Source organism: Lissotriton helveticus, chromosome 3_2, assembly GCF_964261635.1.
Source record: "Lissotriton helveticus chromosome 3_2, aLisHel1.1, whole genome shotgun sequence".
In the NCBI taxonomy this organism is placed as follows: Eukaryota; Metazoa; Chordata; class Amphibia; order Caudata; family Salamandridae; genus Lissotriton; species Lissotriton helveticus.
The window spans coordinates 78609720-78630561 of NC_136062.1; the positions used below are offsets into that span (position 1 = coordinate 78609720).

Below are 20842 nucleotides of genomic sequence, written 5' to 3' on the forward strand. Positions count from 1 at the left end.
AGCCTGATCCCTCCGTTAGGAGGAAAGCGAGACAGTATCCAATGAGAGAGGTTCCTCCGGTATGGAAAGAAGCAGTTCAGGCTGATGTAGGTCGTAATATTGATGCCGTACCGGCTCACTTTCAGCGTGTTTGGGTACATGTTCCTTGGAAACGAGCCGAAGTTTTGGCCCTTACGCAGACTTTACCTGACCCCCGTAAAAATCCTGCAGGGTATTAAAAGGAATTATCACAGACTGCAGACTCATGTATTATGAACTTAGCTGATATAGACATGTTGTTTGGAAATGTGGTTCCACAGCCTCTATGGGGTATGATTCGTCACACGGATCATGCGCAGGAGTTAGGTGACACATGGGCTAATATTAGTGCGGCAAATGACAGACAAGTAGGCGGTGCTAAACCTGAGCCCTTAGTAGCAGAACTCCCTTGTAAGATCGTTACTTACAGGAAGACTTTAATGCCTGCGAAGCGTGTGAATTGGGATAAACTGTCTGCATGTAAGCAGAAGAAAGAGGAAACCGTGTCTGATTTCTTCACTAGGTTTGAGGAGACGTTTATCGACCACAGTGGTCAAGACATGAGTACAGAAGGCGGTCAACGGTTGTTCGTTGACAAGTTTGTGCACAATTTGCTCCCTGAGTTGTGTAAGAAATTGAAGGATTCAGAGAGTTCTTGGGCCGTTTCCTCATCGGCACAGATATTGGCTACTGCACAGTATTATGAAAATAGGGATAAGGATGAGAAGGATAGAGCAGACAAGAAAACTAAAGAATTGAAGACAAAGGTTCTTTTACAGCAAGCGTATCCGCCTTGTAGTAATCAGCGTGATTACCAGCAACCCCAGCAGTTTCAGAGGAACTCGCAAAGGTTCAAGTTTTCTCAACCACGTTTTCCCGTAGGTCCTAATCAATGTGCATATTGCAAGGAAGAGGGTCATTTTAAGAGTAGTTGCCCTGCGTTGTTACAACGTATGAATGGTGTTTCTAGCGCAAGAGGTCGAGGTGCTTCACAAGCACCTAGAGGTAGAGGACGTGGAAATTTCCCCCAGAACGGGCATCCCTTCCCGCCTCAAAATTCAATGAATAGTTTTGATCAGCAGAATAACGCGTCTGGTAGGACGACTCAGTATTATGCTGATGACTACTATGCAGAAGATGAGAATATGGAAGGTAATGATTGCTAGGACAGCCATGGACAAAGAGAGGGAGTTGTTTCAGTTCCAGTAGATCAGAGTGGACCTTATGTTGAAGTGATTACATCAGGTGTGTCACAACCTTTTCTGTTGGATACTGGTGCTACGAAGAGTTCTATTATGCACTCTAAACTCCCTGGCGCACCTTTGTCTGGCGAAACAAATGTTTCAGTAGGTTTTTCTGGCGCCCCGGTTAGGAACCCGATTTCTAGTCCTATGTCTCTGTCTGTTGGACCTTGTGAATTCGAAGCACCCCTTATTCTGACGACAGGTTGTGGTGAGAACTTGTTAGGATTGGATCTGTTGAAAAGATTATATGCGACATTGTATTGTTCTCCTTCAGGAGTACAACTTACACTAGGTAAGAAAGTGGTGTCCTCAATGTATTTGTCGAAAGATAGACTTCCGGCAGAATTGTCATCTCTTCCTGATATTCTGTGGGCTACTGGCCCTAATGATGTGGGCCTTTTTGAAATACCACCATATGTCGTGACATTAAAAGCGAACGTTAAAATGCCACGAATTCCCCAATACAAGATCTCTCATGAAGGTGAAAAGGCGTTGTTAGCTATCATTTATGATTTGATTGAAAAGGATGTGATTGAGGAAACAAGAGGTAATGTTTGCAATAGCCCTGTTTTGCCTTTCCTAAAACGAACTGACTCAGCCACCCGTCTACAGATTTGTGATCGATCTTAGAGAGGTGAATAAAATTGTTGTGCCACAATTTCCAGTTGTTCCTGATATCACTGCCTTATTAACTATGATTCCAGCTTCAGCCACTTGGTTCTCGGTGATTGATTTGAAGAATGCTTTCTTCAGCATCCTGATTGCCGAGGAAAGTAGGGATATTTTCGGCTTCTGTCTAAGAGGCCGAAGCTTCCGGTTCAAACGCGCTCCTCAAGGCTATTGTGAGAGTCCGTCAATCTATAGTCAGGCTTTAAAAACACAGCTTGATACGATTGTTTTACCTGATGGTGCTACACTTATCCAATATGTCGACGATTTGTTAATCGCTGCAGATACTGAAGAGATTTGTAAAGAAGCTACCTTATCGTTGTTGCGTCATTTGTCTGCTTTGCATCACAAAGTGTCTCTTTCAAAATTACAGTATTGTCGACAAGAAGTGACCTACTTAGGTCATCTCTTATCGAAGGAGGGAAGAAGATTGACCCCAGAAAGAATTCAGGCGATTGCAAAAATGAGTGTGCCTGTTACACAGAGAGAAGTGCGTGCTTTCTTGGGTATCACGTCATATTGCAGACAATGGATACCAAATTTTTCTTTGCTGGCCAAACCGCTAATGGCACTGACCTGTAAAGATACACCAAATCCCCTTCCGTGGTCTGAAGATTGTCAGACAAGTTTTTCTGAATTGCGTAAGGCATTATGTTCGGCTCCTGTGTTGGGTACCCCCAACTACAGTAAGCATTTTTTACACTATATGTCCATGAGAAAGAAGGTTGCGCGTTGTCAGTGTTGACACAGTCTTTTGGGGACAAGCAGCGTCCATGTGCGTATTTCTCATCAACCTTGGATCCGGTAGCTAAAGCGTTGCCGAGTTGTTTGAGAGCTACAGCGGCAGCAGCTGTTTCTATTCGACAGTCTGCTGGTTTGGTGATGAATAATACATTGATTGTAATGGTTCCACATGCAGTGGACACTTTGCTAAACAGGACCAAGACACAGCACTTAACTAGTGCTCGGTTGTCAGGCTATGAGTTGACACTTTTAGCGAGTCATGTGCACATAAAAAGATGCAACACGTTGAATCCAGCTACGTTGTTACCGATTATAGCAGAAACAGATGTTTCTGAACAACATGATTGCTTTCTTAAGACAGAGGAAGAAACGAAAGGGAGAGTAGATCTTAAGGACACTCCTCTTGTGAAGTGTGATGATACCTTATGGGTGGATGGTTCGTGCTTCAAGCTTCCGAATGGTGATACGACTGCGGCATATGCTGTTACGACTTTGCATACGATTGTTGAAGCTGCACGCATCCCACATAATTCAGCTCAAGCAGCAGAGTTGATTGCACTTACGAGAGCGTGTGTGTTATCAAAAGGAATGAAAGTGACCATATATACTGACAGCCAGTATGAGTTTGGTGTGGCCCATAGTTTTGGACGATTGTGGAAAGAGCGTGGGTTCCTGACTTCGCATGGAGCCAAGATACAGCATGGTCAGTTGGTGAATGAGCTTCTTGAGTCACTTACTTTGCCGTTGCAAGTCGCGATTGTGAAATGCAGTGCACATAAGAAGGTTACCGATTATGTTGGTCGTGGTAATGCATTTGCTGATGAAGTTGCAAAAGAAACAGCGAGAGATGTGATGAGTCGAATGTATGTTGCGGGCCCTGCAAGATGGATTGGTGACGTTGGAATGTGTGAAGATACGATAGAAAGTGTGAAGTCCATTCAAGATGAAGCTACAGAGAAAGAGTTGAGTGTGTGGAGAGAGAGTACGGGTAAATTAGATGCGAAAGGTTGTTGGGTTGAATTGTCAGAACATCAGCGATGGTTGCTACCTGATGCGTATGTGCTTGCAGTGGTTACAATGGCGCATGGAATGGCCCATATCAGTGTGAAAGGGATCTGTAAGTTGTTGGCTCCAGTATGGCAAAATGCTGGAATTCCGAAGTGTGCAGAGAATGTGGTCAAGAATTGCATGGTTTGTCTGAAATACAATCCTGGTAGGGGGAACTCCAACTCCAGCTGGTCATTTTGCACCTCCAACGTATCCGTTTGAGGTTTTGCACATGGAGAGGTGCAACAACTTGAAATACGTACCCGTTGTTGTTTGTGCCTTTTCGAGATGGGTAGAAGCATATCCCCTGAAAGACAATACTGCATTATCCACAGCTAAAGCCCTTGTCAAAGAGTTTTTCCCTAGGTTCGGCTTGCCGAGAATGGTCTGGAGTGATAATGGGAGTGAATTTGTGGGCCGAGTGATGAAGAGAGTATGTGGAGGGCTAGGTATACGCCAGAGGTTCCATGCTGCAAATCACCCCCAATCAGCTGGACTAGTAGAGTGCTACAATGGCACATTAAAACTGAAATTGGCCAAAATACAAGCGAGCTCTAGTCTTAAATGGCCTGATGCGTTACCATTAGCACTTTTATCGACAAGAATGACTGTGCATTCACGAGTGGGACTTAGTCCGTACGAGATTGTGTTTGGCCGCCCGGCCAACGTATGGGGAGTGCCAAGGCCGACAAAATTCAGTGAGATTGAACACCCTGTACTGCTTGATTACTTATATGATTTGAAGGCTAAATTGCGTGTTTTACACCAACAGGTTCACAATACTCTGTCTCAGGTCTCTGAAGATCCAGGTCACATCATCGATCCTGGTTCATGGGTCCTCATTAAAAACTTCCAGCGGACAAAGAATGATCAGCCCCGTTGGACCGGCCCCCACCTAGTCCTTTTGTCAATGAGATCAGCCGTGCGAGTGGAAGGAAAGAAAAACTGGATCCACGGCGTACACTGTAAGAGGGTCCCTTTGCCTCTGCCGTACGACCGGTGGGTCCAGGAGGGTATTGCTGACTCTGAGACTGAGACTGTGCCTCGTTTTCTGCCTTTCAGCGATGCACGTGTAAAAGGAACAAGTTCTGAACGTGAAAGTGACAATATTTTGCAAGAAACTGTGCCACCGTCAATTCGATTGGACACTACCGAGCCTGAACTTTTGTTCCAAGACCAGACATTATCTGGAAAAAGCCGTTATAATCTGAGGCCGAGAACTATGGACAAATAAATTCTTTTTCTTTGCTATTTTTGAAAGTGCAGCTCTCTCATCTGAGAAACTTTTTTATTTTTGTTTTTCGAACCACCATCCGGGTTCAGCTGTAGGGTCGCGGGCGACAAGTCTTTGGAGTGCAAGCCGAAGACACAAGGTCAACGGTTCTGGTTGGTTCTTGGGCGTGTCCCTTGGACTGACAGGCGCATTCCTTAGCAAGGCACCCTACATCCGCGAGCAGCAACGTTAGAGGATGGAGTTTTTCGAGATGGAGAGGCCTGCCAAAGAGATGAACTTTAAAGCCAAAATGTGTATAATGATGACCAGAAAACGTTTTTTGATATTATGCATTTTCATGCTGTTTAGTGTAATGATGTTTTTAATAGGATATGTTTTATTTTATTTTCGAGTGATGTTTGCACCCACTACACAGCCCATGCCTCCTTCTACTGTTTCCTCGCATTATTTTCACCCTCTACCTGAACATGAGACCGTTAGGAGAATAGAGTTTATCAATAACTCCTTCGTTCAGCTATTGCACCAACACCAATTAGTAGTGAACACGACTAACTGTTGGGTGTGTGGTCTTATGCCTCATACAACTGATAAAGGTATTCCTTACCTGGTCCTGCCTTTCAGCCATAATGGTTCTGTGTGGGCATACAGAACAATGTTCATCTATGCTCGTGAAGTCCACCCCCTACGCTCTGTAAAAGAAAATCCAAAGAATAGTGCTCTAGTTAAGGGTATAGTAGATATGATCGGAGAAGCTACTTCCTATGAGACTACCCCGAGAGATGAGACACTAGCGTATATTGGATGGAACATAACCGGATATGGAGTTACTCTGAGTGAGAACCAACAAGCAAAAAGATCCCCCCCGATTTGGATTGTACCCCATCAGGGTCACCTATGTCTGCAAGGTAATGGCAAGAATCCAAGAGCTCAGTTAGGAAAGAGTATCTGCACGGAGACATATGTTTTTGAATCTCAGAATTCCCCTTCGTTCCCAGCAGCTAAGGGTACCTATTTCATCTGTCATGATAGAGCATACACATGGTTGCCCCCTGACTTCTCGGGCACATGTTTTGTTTCGTTCCTGTTGCCTCCCACCTACACAGCTGCGGCAGATTACCACAAGACAAGGATAGAGGTGTTTTCAGTAAAGAAGACACTGCAGGACAAGAATTGGGAGACTTCTTTAAGGGTTTTCTGCCGTTCTGGGGACCAATGGTTAACAGCAGGAACATAAGGCAATTGACAAGGGTGGTTGAGTCCACCGTAGTTGAAACTGCCGGTGCCCTTAGTAACTTGACTGCTGAGCTTGAGTCGGATCGTCTTATGACTCTTCAGAACAGGGTTGCACTAGATGTCATACTTGCAGACCGAGGTGGGGTATGTAAAGTGATCCAATCAAGTTGCTGTGTTTTCATTCCAGATAACGCTCCGACAGTGTACCAGGCCATTTCCAAACTACATAAGATCTCTGAATCTATTCATGTGGATAAAGGAGATTGGTCGTTGATGGGATGGTTCTGGGAACTAATATCCTCCTGGGGATGGAAGATTCTGATGGTCATTGGGATGATCTTAGCTATTCTTTTCCTGTTCTGTCTGTGCGTACAGTGTGCTCCTACTATATGTGGCCTCTGTGCTACATTATTTGTAAGGAAACCTGTATCGAGAGACGAGATAAGTAATAGGATGATGCTACAGCAACATCTTAATGATTTTATGAATATAGATGTGGACTCAGATTAGCGTGAGTGTAGGTTAATTGCCTATGTAAGGGCAAAAGGAGGGTCTGTGGTACTGAAAATTCTGGACCAGTGTTATAAACATCGTCATATCATGACGATTTTGGTATCAGCAGACCGAGAATGACGAGTATACTATATACAAGCATTTTCGTCGTATTCAAGTGGAGAGATCACCCTGAAATCAGAGATTTCGTTCTGAACCCTCGGGTTCCATTTTGTATGCGGCAGCCATTTTGTGGTTGCCCTCACATAGGCCGCTGACTAAGGCCGAATGAGTCTTTTGGGACACGTACACCTTTAGCTGACTTCTGTGTGACCTGGGCAAGCTGACTCCATTGCCCGAAGCCAAACCTGTTTGGTCGGTTCCTTCTCTGTGGCCGATCGAGATTAGGACCAAGGCACAGCATACCATAAACCCTTTGTTGTCTACAACTATGCCTAATCTTACACACACCTGTCTCTGTTTCTTGCTTTATGACCTGCTTTACGATGAGGAGGTGCCCGATTTTATTAGGGGTCCGTCCGATATCTGATGAAAAGTGTTGGGCCTTGCCGGGTAATTGATCGTGGGCTGGACAAACTGAAATGGGCTTGTCATCATGACTCTGCTTTTTCTTTGTCGTAGAAATATGTGAATGGTCAACTGTAAAATAAGGAATGTTTGCCTAAAGCATAATATTTTGTATAAAAGGGATGGCTGGCTTTGTAAGATGGAGCAGCCTCCTGAGAACATACACCGTGTTGTACTTCTAGGATGCCTGTTACTGGTTGCAGCCAATAAAATTCGATCTTTGACATCACCAAGAAGACTCTGTGTTTCTGTAGTCTGAGACAGGAGAACTCGAAGTCTTTGGGTGTGTCCCCTGGCACCGCTGGGTTCTTAAAAACCCAGTACTTCAGCGAAACTCAAAAGGGCCGGCCAGTCCAGGAATCTCAGAAGCTCCAACACGTTCCTTCTCATTCCATTGAAATCTCGGAAACGCAAAACTACAAGTAAATCCTTTGCGGGAAATGCACCCAAGATCTGGAACTCCATCCCCCCCACATTAGAATGAACTCCTATTTCCTGAAATTCAAGACTTTACTCAAAGCCCTCTTCCTTGAGTGCACCTGAACTTAATGGGAAGAACATAGCACCCCCCTGTGGACCTAATGATCTGTATGGTAATGTTATTTGCAATGCTCAAAAGTTGACCAGATGTGGATTCTGCCTTCGCCGTTAAGGCACATTGTTTGCCTGATGTGAAGCGCTCTGATACCCTTGGGTCCAGCTAGCGCTATACAAAACTTATAATAAATAAATACATAAAAGAGGACACATAGATCCGAAAATCTAATTAATGGCTTATGCACGTGGCCTGATACAATAATGTCTAGAAGTGTGGCACAAACTCTGCTTTCTTGTGTGAAATAGTTTTGGCAGGACGAAATGACCATTACGTTTCTCACCCTATCCTTGTCTTCCTCCACAAATTTTCTTTTCCACCCACTTCCCTCATCATGTCTCAAGATTCCATTCCTCCCTTAACAAGTGTCCCATTTCCACTCCACCACATTTTATGCCTTCTTTCACGAGTTTCCTATTTAAAGTCTTGCAAATGTTGTGGGAGACAGAAAGGCATTTTAAGTGTGATGCCATGTTTTCTCTTTGCTTTTTCACAGCAAATAAGGCAACTCTACACTTTAGGCAAGGTGTGGTGTTTTGGCACCATTACTATTTGATATAATGGGCAATCTCTCTATTGCGCATAAGTAGGAAAGGCCCTGAATGAGTGTACCTTATAAAAATACACCTGAAAACCTAGAAAGAAGAGGAATTTATTCTTGGGATCCATAATACATGACAACTTAAACAGGTTTTCTGCGCATTTGAGCAGGGATTTTAAGTTAGGCAAATTGTTTGGCTTCTGGTTTCTATACTTCTCTTGGAAATATTTCATTTTTTTCTATTTCTACGATTGACTCAGTTGAATGATCTGGTTCACAAATGGGCTGAATGAATTCTTCTAATGAAGACAAATTAAAATATCTTGAAGAATTCTCATATATCAAACTTAATCTACACAGCTTTAATTCTACTCTTCATTGAAATAGCTCAAACAACATTTTTGAAACGTCACAAAGAAAGATGGAGGGTTTAGAGATAGTATTTTAAAAGCTGGAGATAAATGGGAGCAGAACAATAAAGCCTTAAAGAAAGAGTTCTAGCTATGAGTAACCTTGAAATAGGAGATGGAAAGGAAATCAGAGGTGTTACTCTAGTGGACCAAGAACAGATGGAAAGAAAGTTAGTAACAGTAGGATAATACTATAGCTAAGCGGAACTACTTATACTGTAGGCCACATGTCATGGTTCAGAGTCTGTCCCAGAAATATTAAGAAGTAAAACTATGTAAAATGATGTAAACTATATGGTACCTAAGACTGAAATGAAAGCATTTATAAATTGTGAACTATGTCATCATTATTGTGACAGTTGCAGGCACATTTTTCTTCAAACTGCTACTTTAAACATTAAAAACAATGTTTAGAATGTAGGTGTTGCTACATTTTCAAGGAAAAAAACAAATGTATCAAATGAATTAAGAAAGGTGGCAGGAAGAAAGACAAGTTGTCAACATGTCTAATCACAATACTATCAAAATTAAATGTACCTGCTATCTTCTTCTTCTAGTTTCTTGGCTGCCTGCTTAGACAATTTAATCTGAAAGTCTAGTCTCTGTAGGAAATCTTTGGCAGACAGTTCTTCAGGTTCAGCGGGTTGGTTGACAGATTCTTGAGGACTCTGACAGGGCATACTCTCTTCGAGTGCTGTCAGCGGTTCTTCCTCCTGACCCATTGAGCTGTCTAGAGTTTCATTATCTGGAGAGTCTAATGAGTTAAATCCATTGAAAAGCGGCTTCTTCTCTGATACAACAGGGATTTGCAAGGTTTTGCGCAAAAAGATACAGTCACTAGTAAAGAGTTTGTTAGCCCTTTTTATTTGCTCCATCTAGAAAACACATAAAAAGAAAGGATGTAATTGCAGAACCACTAATCCATAAAATAAGTAGCAGCAGTGTGAATGTAGCACAAACTCTGTAACTTGCTGCGAGTAACAATATGTTGAAGAGTCAGCACGGCTTGCACAACACCAGTCACCAACAGCAGCAGAGAGATCTACATTGTACTATTTTGTTAAAGCCTGCCATAACATGGACATGTAAAACAATTATTCATATAAATAAGGATAGATGCATACTCATGGGTTTCATAAACAAGAATTAAAGCTTATCCCTTCATAAATGGTACATTTGAAAAAGCATAATTAAAACTACCCATGCACGTATGTATACTCCTAATGTTCAGAAAAGAGTTTCAGATAGCTTATATAGAATGCATAGTTAGAGTATTGTCACTGCACCACAGGGTGAATGTGGGCAACTGGGCCCCAACCGTGGTGGCTGAATTAGGGTGCCACTGGTGTACTGGGATCCACCTTACTATGCATCTGCAAAGTGGGGCTAAGTACTCTTTTTCTGCACTTAATTCCAGAGTAGGAAGCACGTGCAGTCAAAGATTTCTTGGGAGGGGGGGCTAGTTTGGGGGCAAAGACTCTATTCAACAATCAACCAAGAGACTTAATAAAAAAGTATGTTTGATATCACAGTGGTACGAAATACTACTCACTTAAATAGGTATCAGACTTAAAGTTAAGCGATCTCACCCAAGGCTTAATCTAAAATACTAAGCCCACACACCAGGGCCGCCACCCTATAGAAGATGTCACCACTGCAAGTCGAGTTTAGGCAAAATTAGGCACAGGCACAAATTCCACTAAGCGGATGCCCTTGGGCTACTGGTGGATCCGTTTGCATAGTTTTCTTAGCATTAAGGATAACTCCTTATTGCACTTTGAGTTTTCTCACATTTACACTCTGACAGACTCTGGAGGGCCATAAACTCACTGTTGCCTGCTCAGTGAAAGTGTCAGCCTAACTTGCGGCTTGACAGGCGCTGTCTGCTGACCAATGTAGCCTATTCGATGAGAGACAACTGCCTCAAACTCAACTCCGACAATACTGATGTACTTCTCTTTGGGAAGAACACCTCAGTAGGGGCCTGCAGATGGTGACCAGCATAACTTGGGCCAAAACCACACCGACAGACCATGCACGCAACCTCAGCATCATCCTTGACAGCCAAATGACCATGAAACGAAAAATCAACGCAGTTGCATCCTTTAGCTTCCACCCCCTTCGAATGCTCTGCAAAATCTACAGCTAAATCTCTATCAATACCAGAAAGTCTGTCACGCAGGCCCTTCTCACCAGCCGCCCCAACTACACCAACGCCATCTATGCCAGAATCTCCACCCAGCACCTCAAAAAACTCAAGACCATACGGAACACAACAACCAGGCTCATTCCAGACCACCCCAAATTGACCCACATTACCCCCACCTCAGAAACCTCCACTGGCTCCCCATCCAGAAGAGATGCCAGTTCATGCACACATACAAAGTCTTGCATGACCAAGGATTATCCTACATCAACCAATCGACTAAACTTCCATGTGCCCGCAAGACACCTACGCTCCGCCTCACTCGCTATCGCATTCACCCCCACATCCATTGCAGCCGTAGCGAGGGCTGCTCCTTCTCCTACATCGACTGGCAAGTCCTGCGACAACTTGCCCCTACACATCCAAATGCACCCTCCCTGGCAGACTACAGGAAGAAGCTCAAGACCTGGCTTTTTGATGGAGACTTGGTACCCTCAGTACCCTGATACCCTGAGGGTGATGGTGCTGAACTTTACAAAAGCTGTTTTTTTGCTGCTATTTCTTCTTGCTCAGCGGGGATTTGGGTTCTCTTTTTCTCGTGCCGGATGCTGCAGATGACAGCTTGACAGGCAGAAGAGGTAAAACTGGTCCTTGGGAGATTTCTGGTCTTCAGGAGACATGGTCTCTGGGGCATGTGGCACCCGATAGGTGCCACCTCAAGCAAGGGAAGGCTACCTGCTTCCGTTGGGATTTGTCCCTCATGGCTGTGCAGCATACTGGCAGAAGCAGCACAAGTCCTCCAACTAAAAGTACCGTTTGGCAGGAAGCTATGCAGCTATGCTTCTTCATGCAGTTCACTATTAGAAAAATGCTCAGGAAACACGATGACCTGTTGCAGCACAGATCGATCCAGGCAATGCTAACACTAGTCAACTTCTTCTGGGTGTCCCACACTCCGGGATCATAGACGGGCTTCTCTTCCTGGGTGGTCTCTTTTCCTGCAGGGCCAGGCACTCTAGCCTTCACGAGTAGGCCGGCAAGCATCTAGGTGCCAGACATATCCACATATTCTCCAGCAAGGTATAGCCTTCAGGTGATGTCTCCTCACCACTGGGAGACTGGCTGCATTGCCGACATCTCCCGGTCTTAGCTGTCACTGCAGTTCCTGAAGTAGAAGTGAAGGACAAACGCATGGGCTGGCCCCGTCTAGGACCTTCCTCACCTTTAAGAACAGAATCTGTGACTCACCCGTTTCCCCCACCATCTACCAAATGGCAGTGTTCAAATCTAATCAGCAATCTTCTTATAATAGTCTTCATTCTATCTCATATCAGTGTGTGGGTTTCCACCCTCTTGTTTTATTCCAGTCCTCCATATTGTGCGAAGCTAAACCAGGGACCATCCAAAATAGATCTAATTGGTCCGTTAAACATACCAACATTACACAGTCTCACGATGATGTATGGGCCACACATACACATTGTACACAATCCCTCAACAAGCACACTGGATGTCAGCACTATACTGAAGCAGAATTTTTACTCAACTTGGGGTCATTAGACACAGAAACAATGTCTGATCAGGACTATTACATCACAAAAATTGGTACCTTTCCATCACTGTCTTCTGTCAACAAGCCAGGACATGGAGAGGAGGCCAGTCATTATAAAGGGAGCGCTCATTGAGAACTTACAGATCACAGAACGATTTCTAGATCTTGGCATTGCATGGGGCAGGCCTCAGCTGATACTAAATGACCATTCTCGTTCAAAACTATGATTGAAAGACTTTTTGATAATTTTGATTTACAGTGACCAAGTCCAGTACAAAACCGAAGCATAATGGTGGAATGAAATTGTGGAAGAACAGAAAACGGCACGACAGCTCTTTATAAGAGACTCTTCTGTGACAGATGGTGATAATTGGGGAGACAGCTGTATGAGATTTGGGAGCAGAAAATACAGATTCTGGGGAGGACAAAGTATTGGATGATGGAGGTAGCAGAGGAAGTGGATCACCTGGACCAAAAAAGGAGGTAAAGCAAGGATGCAAAGTGAGACAGACGAGTCATGACATGCAGAGACCTGGAAAGGAAACTTGGTAGCATAAGAGAAAAGAGGAATGAAGAGAGACTATAGAAGGAGTGGAAGAGCCAATATGACATTTTAGTGAAGGGAATCTATCTAAAGATGTAAAAAAATTGTTACTTACCGGTAAGAGTAGTTTTTACAGTCTTTAGAATGTTGGGAATTCACATGGTGTGCATTACTCTGCCCTACAGAAGTTGTGTCTAGTGGTGGAGTCTGGAATTGTCTTTTGTAGTCGCGTCTTCCTTCTTTTCTTTTTTTTTAACATGGGCTTCGTCGACTCTTCGACCATTTGGTGTTAGGTCCGTTCTTGTGTCACGTTGGACATAGGCCCCGTAAACTCTTTGACGTAATCAACATCTTCAGATTCTATTTTAGGCTACTTGGATGTTTTTGTTTCCTGTAGTTAAATTTCTTTATCTGCTGAGCTTCTTAGCCAATACACCTCTATTGGTGGAGGTGGATGGGTCGCATCTTGAATCCAGAAAATTCTTCAAGTTGCAAAACTGCTCCTACCTGTAAGTAACCATTTCAATATGCAGTATGAATCTTTTCTGGATTCACATAGTTTGCATTGATTATATAGCGGTATTTTCTCCCGTGAGGAGGCTGGGTCCTCTTAAGCGAGTTTGTAAACAAATGTTTTAACACTTTATGTCCCACTTGTGACTCCTTGTTGGCTTTTATGTCAATACAGTCATTTTTTGTGACTGAACTGAAGGGCATGCAGCTCCTGCGCAGATGATATATAGTGCTACGCTTCCTAAGAAGACAGGTGTTGCTTTTTTTCTTGTTGAGGGCATCTGTGGCCTCTCCTTTAGTGCTCTTCCTGCTGTCTTGTGGCAGTACTGGTTTGTCTTCACTGTCCATCTTGCAATGGTCCCCTTAGAGACCTGGGAGACCTTACTTGTGTGGGCAAAGGATACAAAGAAGTGTTAATCCTTCCGGATTTTGTTCTTTCTAGGTAGTACATCATTGCTCGTCGCAGCTTTTTCTGTCTATAAGAGCAATGGCTGATTTACATGGAACTGTGAGACACCACCTTTGATACAAATCTTGTATTTGTTCTCATTACCACCTTGTCTCTCTGTGTATTTGTATATCTGTGAACTTTTATATTTGTGACACTTTTTTTGTGGTCAGGAACTCGTTACTCTTTTCAGTGATGTAAAAGCGATTAGCAAAGCTGGTTTCAGAGTTAGTAAATTTAGTTAGCCATTCTGTGTGGGTTAGCACCACGCTGAGGTTCCAAGTTGGCATGGGTGCACTTCTTGGCAGTGATACTTTTTTTGCTCCCTCTAAAATGTGCTTTTCCCCTGGTTTGGTGAATACACTTCTCTTTATTAATCCTATTGTGTATGCCACAATGGTCCCTAGGTGGACCTTTAATAGGTGTAGGTATAATTGGAAGGCAATGGCCCATGACTATTTATCAACAGGGTATTCCATAGTGATCTTGGGTGGTAGAACCTGGATGCAAAGCTTTGGCATTGTGCTTTCTTGTGTGTTGTGAATAGGTTTTATGTGGCGTACACCATCTTTGGTGCTTGGTGCTGCTTAACTTCCATTCTTGCTTACTGTTTCCTAGTCTGTTTAGCCTGTCTACTTCTGTGTTTAGCTCTCCTGGTAGATGTAATACAACTGATGATACCTTGTTTCCTATTTCGATATTTCTTGGGGTAACTTTGACAGGGGTGTTACTATGGGCACCCGTTTGTGTAGATAGAATGTTGTTGTCCTGTTGTCAATTTATATTAGTACTGTCCTTCCCCAAAGTGCTTTTGGAAGGCCTCTAGTGCTAGAAAGCCTGACTTCAGTTACAACACATTTATGTGCTGTACTGTTTTAGTGGGACTCCATAGGCCCGTGCCTATGCAGACTGAGCATGTGAGCCTCCAATCCCATGTCGGATATTTCCGTTGAGACGATCATTGAGGGAGTCAGTGGTTTGTAGGGGTTTCTCATTGTATGCTCTGTAGATTCCACCACTGGATTTCCCGCTGCACTTTGCCTATAACAACCACTAGATCGTCCCAACTGCTCGCAGTTTGTGACCACTCTTGCTGTAGCCAATCCTGTAGTGGCCTTGCATAGGATATTAGGGGGATGCAGGAGGCCACCATGCACATTATTTGCCCTACAGTCCTTGCTGTCAGACAATGACTCTTCTGGCAGCTGCGATCTTGGTCTAGCAATGCCTTGACCCTTTTGCCCTTCTCTGTCCATTGGCAGCTGGCATGTCCAGAGGGTGACGGGGCACATAACAAAATAAAAAATAAAAGGCACTTACCTTTTCTACGAGTGCGACGTCCTCCTCTATACTTCTCTCCTCGTAGCAGGCAGGCAGGCAGGCAGGCTCCCGAACCAATCCTGGCGCTGGTCTCATGCAGAATGAGAGCAGTGCTAGGATTGGTGGGAGAGGCCTCTATCAGCGCCCACAAGAGTACTGGAGGCCTTTGCTTTCCTTAACCCAGATATCTTAAGACAGTTGGGTTAGAGATGTTTAAAATGCGCATGCCTGGCTGGCTCTCGCAAGACAGTTGGCTAAAGACACATGCACATTTTCAACTCAAGAGCACAAAGCTCCCTGCAGCCACTCAGAAGCAATGGCCCGCCCAGTCCTGACACTCAGTTTGGGACGGTTGCTGAAAATAAAATGTTAATAAACATTATTACCATTTTATTTTTCAGGTCTGACTTGGGGCTTTTGTTTGTTGGGCGACGCTCCTCCGCTCAAACCGAGGAGCCGCCCCTGTCTGTGGATTGAGGATTGCCTCAGAAAGGTCTTCTTTCTCTGTGCTGTAGTTGGAAGATTTTTGGGGGCTGATGTGTAATGCGTATGTGACGTTAATGATGCTGTTACTGCATTGTATGAACTTTCTTGCCTTTACCTTCTAGTTGTGAGGTATGGTCATGTGTGTATTCTCTTTTTTCTGAAGTATGCGATCACCACAGCTAGACATTTTATAAATACTTGTGGAGCTGATTAGATTCTGAATATTAACACCTTTAATTGGTAGTGTGTCTTGTCCACTACGAATCTGAGGAATGTTCTGTGCAATCAGTTCATTTGTATGTGTAGGTAAGCATCCTTGAGATCTATGGTTGCCATGCAGCCTCTTTGACCTATAAGGGGTATGACCCCTTACAGTGAGGTCATCTTCAATGTTTGTGTTTTCATTTGTCTGTTGAGCCCCTTTAGACCCAGTATTGGTCTTAGTGTGTTGTCCGGTTTTGGCAGCAGGATGTAATTGAAGTAAACCCTTTGCAATCTTTCTCTTTGTGGCACAATTTCTATGGCTCCCTTGCTTAAAAGATCTTTTTCTCAATTCCGTGTAGTCTTTTTATCAATTCCATGTAGCAGCTGTACCTTATGATATTTAGTATCACTTTGACAGAGATGAGATTTCTCCATTCCTGAAGGAATCCTCCAATCTTACCTCCCACTGGTAACTTGAGTAGGGAGGTGCTCCCTGTGGAGTCACTTGCTTGTGTTGCTCCCCCGTCCCCTTGGGGTACCTCATCTTCCTCTGCCTTGTCCACAAAAAGGTTGTCTTGAATTTGACTCTTATTGCCATTGCAATCGTGCTGCTGAAAAACTCCCTTGTTGGCTGAAGGTTGCATGGGTGATGCTTAGTTGCAAGTCTCTTGTGGGTGCTCTTTCTTTCTATCATGCCTGCTCGAAAAGTAGACCATGTTCTCAAAAAGGCCCTTTGTACTGTAATGGCTCGAATGGCCTTGGCAGTTTTCTTATCTTTCTTCATGCCCTGTAGTTCTTTATTGACTGTCTCTCCAAACAGGCTGTGTCCCGGTAAGAGCATGTTTATAATTTCGGATTACACCTCCTGTTTTAATCCAGAGATCCTCAACCAAGTATACCTGCACAGGGTAGTAGCAGTGCATCGTTGCCTACTGGCCGGGTCTGCTGCATCTAAAATAAATTTGAGGCAGGTTCTTGCAATTCTCTTGTCCTCCTGTAGTACATTATTTGCCCTTTTTAAAAAAGAAATAGTCTGGTAGGTGTTGCACGAGTTCCTCCATCTTGTCCTAATGCTGATGGGCATTTCTGTTAAACAGGGCATTTGAGCTGGCTATATGCCACTGAGATGCAGCCTACCTCTCTATTTTTCCCCCTACTATGGCCATCCGCATACTTTCCTTGTTTGGTAGGGAACCTGTTGAGGTGGGGTTATTAGTTCTCTTGTGGACATCGCCACAATTAAGAGAGCCTTTGGGTATGTTGCCTTTATTGTAAGGGGGAGTCCTTGGTGAAAAATGGTGATAGCCTTTGCTGCAGCAACTTCTTTGCAGGCTTCTCTCCCCTGGACAAAAGCATGAATTAGCATTGGGAGTAACTGGTGCCGCTCCTGGCCCAGTAACAACGTCTTGAGGAGAAAGCATGTGTCCATTGATGCCTCTTTCAGTCGCACCCCAAGTGTGTTTGCTGTTCTTTTAATGACCAAAGTATATGCGTGTAAGAAATTGGGTTACTGGTTGGGTGGTGGGAGGGGTTGAAATTCTATCAAAGCAGCAACCACAATCCTTGTCAGGGTCCAGTGACAAGCAGCCCTAAGTTAGCCTGTGCTCACTCTCAGGTAGCTTGGCACAGAGCAGTCAGGCTTAACTCGGAGGCAATGTATAAAGTATTTGTGCAACACTTCAAACAGTAATAGCGTGAAAATACCACACAAGAACAACCCCACACCAAATTAGAAAAATATAGCAATTTTTATTAAATAAAACAAGTAAAAAATGACAAACATCTAATCAGCAGAACTGAGAAATACAAGGTTAAAGATTTCCGTGAAAATAGTGCTAAGAGCTAACTATGGATATCTGGTCACGCCAGATGGGACAAAGTCACAAGTTCAGCCGGCGGCAATGGAGCGTGGGCCAGCTACAGGGACCTACCCAGTTGGGCCCGCTTAACAGGAGTACCTTAAATCCAGGTTGCACAGCAAGCACCTTCAGGCCCACTTTCAGGGGTCCAGAACTGGGGTGACACCACTTGAAAGGGTAGAACTTAGAGTTACAGAGTCCATGTGCTGGGTACAAGAAACTACTCCTTTTAGTCACTCTTGTGATCCTGGGTACAGGTTTCAGGCCCAGTCCTTTTCATCCAGGCAAGAAGGCATCACATTACCACATCAGGTAGCAGTCCTTGAGAACAGCTGTCTAGCAGACTGACAGTCCTTTTAGCAGCACAGCAGATTTCTTTTCGCAGGGTCTTCCACAGGTCTATAAGTGTACTGAAACGTTGGTGTCAGTAGTCCAATATATATACCAGTGCCTTCTTTCAAGTGAGAGAAATTTCTAGGTGTAAGCAGGGCTATGCCCAGCTCATGTCCCTCATCCTGCCAATGATGGCCCATTCAGGCACACCTATGCTCTGTACTGTGTGTGTCTGTCTCGGAGGAATGCACAAAGACCAACTGACAACTACACCTAGTCACGTGACCCAGAGACAGGCTGCAGGCACTAAATGGCTAACTCAAAACTGGGGTGGTGTGACCAGCAATGAAAAGATGGATTAACCCCAGATATGGGGGTGAATGTTTGATTTGTTCAGCATTCTGTCAATCACTTGTTTTTTTTTACTAAATAGCTAAGGCAGGGAAATGACAACTTTCTATAAGTCTAAAGACACCATACATGAACCCTTCACCTGTTCGCATTTGGAATATAGCCTCCTTTATCGTAATAAGGTAACTCCAAAGTTATCCAACGCGAAAGGAAGGCCTTGCAAGGGTGAGAGAAACATTTAGGAGTTTTTCACTATCAGGACATGTAAAACTTAAAAATATATGTCCTACTTTTCAAATGCATTGCACCCTACCCTTATATGTACTGAAAGGAAGGTTTAGGCCTGGCAAAAGGTTTAATTTGCCAGGTCGAAATGGCAGTTTAAACCAGCACACCCAGGCTGCAATGGCAGGACTGAGACAGGTGTGCAATCTACTTGATTGGGTGGAACAATAAGTGCTGAAGTCCCACTGGTAGCATCTAATTTACAGGCCCTGGGTACATGCAGTACCACTTTACCAGGAGGGTATAAGTAAATTAACTGAGCCAATTGAGAATAAATCAATGTTACTATGGTTTAAGGAGTGAGCACACACACTTTAAAACTAGTTAGCAGTGGTAAACTGCACAGAGTCGGAAGGTCACAAAAACAAGAGCAGAAAATATGGAAGAGCAAGGCAAAATGTTTGGTGAAAGACCACGCTAAGGCTGACAGTTCTAATAATGCAGTAATGTCCTCTGAGGGTAAGGGTCTAGATCGGTAGGAGTCTACACCTTCATCTGGTGAGTCAATGTGGGTATCCTGCTGCTCTTGCATAGACTCCCCTGCCTGTGAAAATTCATGTTCCTGATACTGGTGTTTCTTGTCTTCGAATTGATAGAGGTCCTCCTCAGCCCACACTTGTGGCTCTTGAGTCAGTGGAGGTTCCAGCCCCTCGGTTTCTTGTTCTCTCAGTGTATCTGTTTGGTGTTTGAGAGGTATTCTGTACTTCATTAGAGAGTAGTAGCTTCTAGTTCTGCCTGCAGGAGTCTCTTCTTCTTTTGACTTCGAGCAATTTGATGCTGATCTCGCCCATATTTAACTTCTTTGACTGTGATGTTGAAACAGTGTTAAGAATTGGTGTTGTCAAGCCAGTCTGTGGGTTTGGTGTTAAGTCACTTTTACCGAAGTGGTCTTGTCCCTCCCAAACTTTTGATCTTCTTTCGACGTCATAGCTGATTGCGAGGGTTTGCCTACAGCCATATCCCTTATTTTGGACCAATGTGGTTTTCCAGCCTTATCTTGCCCTCTGGTGTTGGAGTATTCGACATCGATGCCTGTTTTGCGTGCTTTGAGTCGAAGGTCTTCAACTTGGACGCGGAACGCCCCAGCAATGTTACCAGGTGTCTTGTGACTTTTTTCTGTCTGGATTTCGACTGCGTTTTCTCCCTGGGCCTCGGTTAGAGTGTCTTCTTCATTCGACAAACTCAGCTCCCTTAAGCACTGATAGGAGTTCACATTGTATTGTGTCCACCTTTGCTTCTGTCTTGCCCGGATCGTCTTTGGCAAAAACTCTGCGCACAACGCTCAGTACTCTGATCTGTGGTCTATCTGGAGACAGAGATTGCACACTTTGTGGTTATCCTTGTGCATATTGTGATGGTACTTGGGGTGTGCTCCATAACACTTTCACATTCTCCGACCCTTGTGATGTCGCTATACATTGGGCCTCAACTTTTGATGTTCTGTTCCCTATCAACCCAACTTCCTGCTCTATCAACAGTGCTTTTTTGGTTTCTTTGAGCAATAACTGAATTTCTGTAACACAGCGTCTTCTCCTCCACTCTGGCGCTCTCTCCATTGCTTTCAGACCCAATAGCATAAAAAAGAATCTGAAGACAACGACCCCGGAAGGGTATACGGGGCGTATGTCTCATATCACATAAGGAGTGACATAACACCAAATGGTCAAAGATTCGACGACACCCATGTAGAAAAAAAAAAGAAAGGAAGAGGGGACTACAAAACACAATTCTGGACTCAACCACTAGATAGCGGAATAATGCACAGCAGGCAAATCCCGAAAAGATTCAGGGCCAGATGTAGGTAGCCAAATACCGGTCGGTAACGGCCGAAAATACCGATTTTCGGCCGTTACCGACCGGTATTGAGAGTTCGGTATGTAGGAGATAGAAAATAGGCCGAATCGGTAATTTTACCGATTCGGTAAAATTACCGATCGGTAAATACCGATTTTGAAGAGTTACCGATCGGTAATGTTACCGATCGGT

The 20842-nt window shown here is 44.0% G+C and overlaps 1 protein-coding gene across 1 annotated transcript in view; it reads right to left on the minus strand.

Moving 5' to 3' along the window:
- The window catches only part of LYSMD2 (LysM domain containing 2), a 271404-nt gene that overhangs the window by 146362 nt on the left and 104200 nt on the right, over positions 1-20842 (minus strand). The window contains exon 2 of the mRNA XM_078684831.1: positions 9353-9690. Coding sequence (XP_078540957.1) covers positions 9353-9690 — 338 coding nt within the window. The remainder of the gene's footprint in view (positions 1-9352; positions 9691-20842) is intronic.